This window comes from Sycon ciliatum, chromosome 4 (genome assembly GCF_964019385.1).
Source record: "Sycon ciliatum chromosome 4, ocSycCili1.1, whole genome shotgun sequence".
NCBI classification, from domain to species: domain Eukaryota; kingdom Metazoa; phylum Porifera; class Calcarea; order Leucosolenida; family Sycettidae; genus Sycon; species Sycon ciliatum.
In genome coordinates this window covers 24,703,444-24,711,080 of record NC_088646.1, presented here as the reverse complement: position 1 = coordinate 24,711,080, position 7,637 = coordinate 24,703,444, and the positions used below count along the sequence as shown (strand labels likewise).

Genomic DNA, 7,637 nt, shown 5'->3' with positions numbered 1-7,637 from the left:
TGTACACGATTGTATACTTTGAATAGAATGTAAAAAGTCCCCAATGCTGTAGACAGCCAGCTGTTTCAGCCATAAAAGGCCTCATCAGTATAGATAGAAGCTTTTTAGAGTAAGCCGAGTTGCCAGCCATGGTGCAAAGGTGGCACCAGAGACATTAAAACAACTCGTTGCTCCAGTGCCAGCGTGCTCAAACTAGGAAAGGTAGCGAGCGAAGCGTAATGCAGCAGCACCAAAGCAGCCTACTGAGAGTACTCAACAAGACAAATACCGAGGAGCAAGATATCCAATGCTGTAAACAGCAAGCTGTTTCGGCCATAAAAGGCCTCACCAGTACAGCTACGAGCTTTAAGTAAGCCGAGTTGCCAGCGATGGTGCAAAGGTGGCACCACAGACTCGTTGCAGAAAGTACATGGACCCTGAAAATAACAAAGGTGGCAGGCACAACAATACACCTTCAAGTGGGCGAGCCTGATGGCAACAGACCCAGCCTCTATCTGGAATATGTGCATCCACCGACAGAACTAGCTGGCACCCCCACCCACACCACACACACGTACCCCCCCCCCCCCCCCCCACCACCCACATACCACTATAGTAGTGGTATTCCAACATATAACTTCACTTCAATCCAGCGCAGCTGTGTGTTGGCCGACTGCAGAGGCCAAGAAGAAAGGAGACAGCATAGGCAGAAGCAGCAGCCTGGTTGGTGACCAGCACCGAGAAACAAAACTAGCATGTGATTGGGAGCCGGGTAGCCAACAATGCACTGAAAATAGCCTACAAAATGGAAATGAGGCAAAATACTAAAATACCCAAGCATTCAGCAGGTTTGTTTCCAAGGAACTGAGCAGCATGTGGGCACAAGCAGGGATATTCAACGCTAAAATTAGAATGGGATATATTTTCTAAAAGAATTTTAAACCAGGATGAGCTCAAGTGACACTAATAATATTGTACGAAACCCGCGGAAGATGTGAACTTTTATTTGAATCCCGACAACACGGGCCGTATTATGCTACTGGGCAGCAAGAAAGCAATAAAAAAGAGTTGCACACCAGGACCGGTGAGAATAATATAGCACAGTTAAAAGAATGTTCGAGTGGTCAAACATAACTAAAGGAGAATGATGATGGAGAATGGTTATAATCCTGTAATGTAGAGCATGACCGCACGCGGGTAGTCGTCGGCCATAGCCGGAGCACTATGACTGTGGCAGCGGATAGTTGAACATTCGAAAGTCATTCTCGAACAGCTTGACAAGCTGCTGCCGATGATCCTCTGGCAAGCTTAGAAACATGGCGCGCACTTTATCTAAACTCGCAGGCTTGTAATAGCTCTGCGGTGAAGGGAAAGCCACCCTTTTGCTGGCATTCACTTGGCGAATAAGAAAGTTGGCCTCGGCCTCGAGATTCTCGTAAGCGCCAAAAAAGTCATAGTTGACTACACACGGTTGACAAAGGTTTTCCACCGACATCCAGTGTTCGTTGTAACGTTCCGGGCTAGAGTCGAATAGAGAGCGAGCAAACTCATCGAAAGTTACATCATCGCCTCGAGTGGATTCCGGTGGATTGGCGCGGTATTTCTTGATAATGGGCACACCGAAACGCAGCTGGAAGTCCTTGATCTCGCGGAACTTGTTGATGAACGCCGAGACTAGACGGCTGACTGGCTCACGTACAAAGGTGAACTTGTAGTAGGTGCGAAGACGTTTCTCAATCTCAGCCTCTGGATAGTTACTGAGAAACTTGACATCCCTCATGTGATCGAGAACGCCGTCATTGGGATGTATGGCCTTCTCATCAAGCACTTTCAGAATCTTCTTCCAATTGGCACATGCGATTTTCGGTGTGTAGCAGTACAGGAACTTGTACTTGTCACTGACCAACAGGTGCTTCAACAGGTTGTGGCGCTTCACTGGTGATAGCGTCTTCCAGGTCCCGTGCGGGCCTGTTTTGTCACAGAAACCTTTCAGATGCGATAGACGTTCTTCCTGGAAAGACTGCATGCAAAACAAAACCCGAGATGAACACAAACAACGGAGTCTTGGGTAGCGGTTCAATTGAAGAGGATAAAAAGCAACCGTCCTCTGTTATTTAGAGAGCATTTGAAAAAAAACTCTAGGCTGTTTCTTGAAACATGACTCCTCTACCCCCCCCCCCCCCCCTAAACAATACACACACGCTCTTTCTCCAAATGTAAAGTTCTCTCTCTCTCTCTCTCTCTCTCTCTCTCTCTCTCTCTCTTTCTCTCTCTCTCTCTCTCTCTCTCTCTCTCTCTCTCTCTCTCTCTCTCTCTCTCTCTCTCTCTCTCTCTCTCCCTCTCTCTTCCCTCACCTGAATAGCTCCATCTTGGCTTGTATCATGGGAAGATTTCACCAGCTTCAAATACTCTGCCTTCGTCATCTTGAGGTTTTTTGACGTTTTCGCGGCAGCTTTAGTTGCAGGCTTTTCCATCACTTGAGTCGATTCTGTACTCTTCTCCTCGACGTCACCACCAATACCACCCGCATTGTCTGTAACACATGAACACAGTGCCATAGATAACATAGCATAAGACTAGGTGATGTGCAATGTAGTATGGTCGGAAGTACAACCTGCGTGAAATTGCGTGACAAGAGTTGCGTTAACATCTTTTGTTAGAGAGGTTCTGCACGACGAAAATTCGAACGAAGTTTCGCGACAGGCCTTGCGAAAATGCGTATGACTTTTCGCACGAACTTTGTGTTCTGCACATTTTCGTAGTTAGCACTCGCCAAGTACGTTAAGTGCACGTACGCCATGGCCCAATCTCACGAAACTTCCTACGAAAGTTCATTTCGCGTTCCCTGCAAGTTTCGCGTCCAAAGTTGCGAAAGTTCGTGCGAAGTTTCTCACTTCGTGACGTAGAGCGAAAGTTAGTACACATTTTCGTTTTGCTGAACCTCTCTGTTATTTCCACGGAAACTTTATAGATACGTCTTTTAGGAATCCATTACGATATGTTTTAGCGGGTTCGGCCAGATCTGCAACGCCTCGAGACTGTTGTTGATATCTGTGTTGCGTGATACATGTACTAGTATGCGTATGCACGCTGGAGTTCGTTTAGCTGTTGATGCTATCCCATCCAGGCTTCAGAGTTCGCAAGAAGTCCAAACGGAGTCCAAGCAGAGTTCTCATGCAAGATTCATGCACCTATGTTATTGAAACGTACACCAGTTTTGGCACATACATATTGCGTAGATGAAGTGCGCATGATCCAGCACCTACTGTTCCACACACAGATATCAGTGAAAGTAGGAAAGGCAACTGCCAATCCGTTTCTCAGCACCATCGGCACCCCCCCCCCCCCCCCCCCCCAGGGAGATGGCCTGAGCCCTGTTCTTTTTATTTGTTACCTGGAGGCAGCACTGCGCCAAGTGAGAGCAAACCTTCCCGAACGCCCTTTCGCCGACCTTCACATACCCGGAGAAACAGGTTACGCCGATGATGTGACGTTGTACTCAACCAGTGAGAAGTGGCTGAAGCGAAGCCTCCCCATCATTAGCGCAGAACTCGGGGATTGGTCCCTTACAGTAAACGAGACCAAGACCGAATTCTTGCATCTGACATCAACTTCAGACTCCTGGCGGTCCAGCAGGCAGCTAGGGTCCCTCATTGGCGACAGTGAGGACCTGGAGCGGAGGAAAGACCTCGCTTCGAGTGCATACGGCAGGATGTATAGCCTCTGGCTGAGGCGTGGGAAGGTCAGTGAGCAGAGGCGCATCCGACTGCATAATGCCCTGGTTCTGCCCGTTCTTTTGTATAACTGCGGCGCATGTGGGGCTCACGGCAGCACAAGCAGAATCGCTTAACGTTTTCCACCAGAAGCAGCTCCGACGGCTCATTGGCATAGTCTACCCAGCCAGGATCAAATACTGAGCTGTATGAGAGGTGCAACACGGAACCACTATCTGACATCGTGGACAGGAGAAGATGGCAGCTAACCGGCCATATTCTCCGTATGGACAGGGATGCGCCGCCATGGATCGCGCTGACGGGCTATTTTGCAGGAGATGCCAAGGCTGGGCGTGGACGTCCAAGGACATCCATTGCGACGCGCATCACAAGCAACTTACAGAGGAGGAACATCGACTTGAAGCGCAGCAATCAGCTGGGGAATGTGAGGGCCATCGCTCTGGACAAGCTTACATGGGGAAATCTGGCCGACAATCCATGATCTGGCGTCACAGGTCATCAGTGCACCGTGTTAATAATTATCTTGATAATGGAATTTGATCATAGGAGATAGGACAGAAGCGGAACGTATAATTATGCCCACATAATTATATTATTACGCGTGCTGTGGTATTATTATTATTATTGTAGAAAGGAAAAAGGCATTATGGATACGAGTTAAGAGTAACTCTCCATCACTGTAACATCATCGTCCAGTAACAATCGATATTCTTTGTTCCGTTGGGACTGTAGCTTTTGCTCGTTTTCGTTGCGCTTACCTTCCCCTCTTTGGTCTATCCATAACCTTGAACCTTCCAAGTTGGAAGGCTGTTGGATAGCGCTACGGAGATGTGTTGAAGCTAGGTGTCAGGACGTCAAATGTCTCAGTACTCTGTCAGTTTTGTGCCTAGTTATTGCACTTTCTGACTGTATAAATTATCATGTTACAGTGATGGAGAGTTACTCTTAACTCGTATCCATAATGTCTTTTTCCTTTCTACATTTATTTATGGCTCAACATCCAAGTTTCAAATTATTATTATTATTATTATTATTGATTCAAACAAGTTTTCGTACAACACTCATCAGGAATCGTCGTTGTACTAAAGGACACTGAAACAAAAATTGAACTATTATAGAAAATCTAAGTTACAGAAATAACACTAAGAGCAACAACAGTGAAATTTACAAGTGTGAATTTTAACAATCAAAGCGAGAAATGAACAAAGGAGAAAGGAAGGAAAGACAACGTGATAACACATAACAGCAGTACATTACACCTAGAACATTAACGGCCAAGCTTGGCCGCACTAAACACGACACGTTACTTAAACAATTTCAACCCAATTATACTATCTTTCTGTACACACAAAGTAACGTGTCGTGTTTAGTGCGGCCAAGCTTGGCCGTTAATGTTCTAGGTGTAATGTACTGCTGTTATGTGTTATCACGTTGTCTTTCCTTCCTTTCTCCTTTGTTCATTTCTCGCTTTGATTGTTAAAATTCACACTTGTAAATTTCACTGTTGTTGCTCTTAGTGTTATTTCTGTAACTTAGATTTTCTATAATAGTTCAATTTTTGTTTCAGTGTCCTTTAGTACAACGACGATTCCTGATGAGTGTTGTACGAAAACTTGTTTGAATCCATATATTTTTTCCCTACACCATTTCTTCATATTATTATTATTATTATTATTATTAACTGGTTTGAGGGAAAGAGACAAACGGGATTATTATTATTATTATTATTATTTAATAAGAATGGCGTAACTCCTCTGTAGCCTTGTCATGATTTTTAAATGTTCACCGCCCACGGCCGCACAAAGTCCTTGGCTACAAAAAAATTAAAATCTCTCCAAATCTCTCCAAACCAAACTTCAAATTCCTTTCCAAATTTTCGCCCAAGAGGGCATCTTCAGGGATATGTGACTCCTGTGAACAAAACAACAATATAACTACAGAAAACCCACAAAGGTCAAAAAGAATGGTTTCACCAATTACAGAAACATACGTTGTAACGCTGCGTTTCATGCACGTAGCTAAATGCTAAGGCAATCATCAGACAACTAAGCGGGATAGCTTGTTCTTATTGTGGGGGATACGCATGGGTATGTAGAGGAGGTGTGAGTTATCAATGCAGGGCATGCATGGGAAGAGCGAGTGATAATAATTACATCACTGGATGGGCATGCGCAGTAGGCGCGAACTATGCATGGAGCGTGCAGAGGCGGAGAAACCACCAGGCACGACAAGGGTAAGCCATGGGGGCACTGGGCAGGGGGTGTGATGTGTGGCGGTGGAAGCACACTGTGGTGTCCACATTCAACAGCCGCGGGTATTCAGAGGATGTGGCGGTGATAGTGGTAGCACGCGGTAACTACAGAAAAAGGTAGTAATAATAACGTGGCAATATACCGGGAACATCATAACTAGTGCTAAGAATTGAGACTAAGATTGTAGATAATGTCACATATTCAGAAACAAAAACAGAACCTACCCACAATATCACACGCCAGATAATAGCCTAAAAAAACAAATGTCTCAACTTGCAAGATCTCAAGTCAGGTGATGATGGGTCAGCGTGAAGTGCATGTCTCAACTGGTGTGATCGCCAATTAGATGTGAAGGTGAAGAGGCCAGAAAGAGAGAGAAAGAGACAGAGGCAGAGAAAGATAGTGTGTGTATGTATGTGATTGTGTGTGTGTGTGTGTGCACGTGTGTGTGTGTGTGTGTGTGTGTGTGTGTGTGTGTGTGTGTGTGTGTGTGTGTGTGTGTGTGTGTGTGTGTGTGTGTGTGTGTGTGCGTGCGCTGACCCATCATCACCTGACTTGAGATCTTGCAAGTTGAGACATTTGTTTTTTTAGGCTATTATCTGGCGTGTGATATTGTGGGTAGGTTCTGTTTTTGTTTCTGAATATGTGACATTATCTACAATCTTAGTCTCAATTCTTAGCACTAGTTATGATGTTCCCGGTATATTGCCACGTTATTATTACTACCTTTTCTGTAGTTATATTGTTGTTTTGTTCACAGGAGTCACATATCCCTGAAGATGCCCTCTTGGGCGAAAATTTGGAAAGGAATTTGAAGTTTGGTTTAGAGAGATTGGGAGAGATTTTAATTTTTTTTTGTAGCCAAGGACTTTGTGCGGCCGTGGGCGGTGAACATTTTAAAATTATTATTATTATTATTGCGTAGTTGTGGCAATCATAGGATATGAATGACAACAACGACACACACACACACACACACACACACACACACACGCACACACAAATGAAGATATTTTGTTCTCATATATTAAAACATACACCGCACTTGTACGTACTGATCATGAACTTTCGAACTATGCATACGAATTTCGGATTAATTTTTTATTGGGGCTTGCATTCACAGCACAGTACAATGTATGGCGATTACCTTCTAAAAACTGGATCGACTTGCTCGGTGCCTCACTTGAGGAAGAAAACGAGTCAGAGAAATATGCGTAGGCAATGAACAATGCCAGCAACACGCCGACGACGACCGACGGTGTTTTACGGGTGTACCCTACCAGCTTCATTCTTCATCAGAAAATCTAGAGAGTGGCCAGAGTTACATGTAGGGCATATCTGGAGAAGGGACCTGTAACCATCAGGGTGAGTTGAGAATGATGCCGCAAATGGACTCCATCAAACTCAAAGACAGTGATAATGCGTAGACAAAAGAAAACTTATTGAAGAATGCATTCTGCATTGTCTTTTCGATGGACAACGCGACAGCATGCGCGTGCAGGCCAGGATCTAGGATCGTTTCTGTTTGCGTTGACGTGCACGTGCACGTTGCTGGCATGACGTCACAGAATTATATGCATGAACGGAAGTGACTCGACTTGCGATATCGGAGGCCAAAGCTAAAGCCGCAGCGGCCAGCAAGGGGGTTAACACTACAACAGGTAAAGGGCAA

The 7,637-nt window shown here is 45.1% G+C and overlaps 1 protein-coding gene across 1 annotated transcript; it reads right to left on the bottom strand.

The window, feature by feature from the left end:
* Nucleotides 1–601: 601 nt before the first annotated feature.
* LOC135815208 (carbohydrate sulfotransferase 14-like) lies at nucleotides 602–7,461 on the bottom strand. Its single transcript, XM_065328470.1, has 3 exons — nucleotides 7,113–7,461; nucleotides 2,334–2,512; nucleotides 602–1,999 (listed from the first exon to the last, which is right to left on the bottom strand). Exons 1-3 carry the CDS (start codon nucleotides 7,252–7,254, stop codon nucleotides 1,202–1,204), a joined length of 1,119 nt encoding a protein of 372 aa, XP_065184542.1. The 5' UTR covers nucleotides 7,255–7,461; the 3' UTR covers nucleotides 602–1,201.
* Between the last annotated feature and the right edge of the window lie 176 nt (nucleotides 7,462–7,637).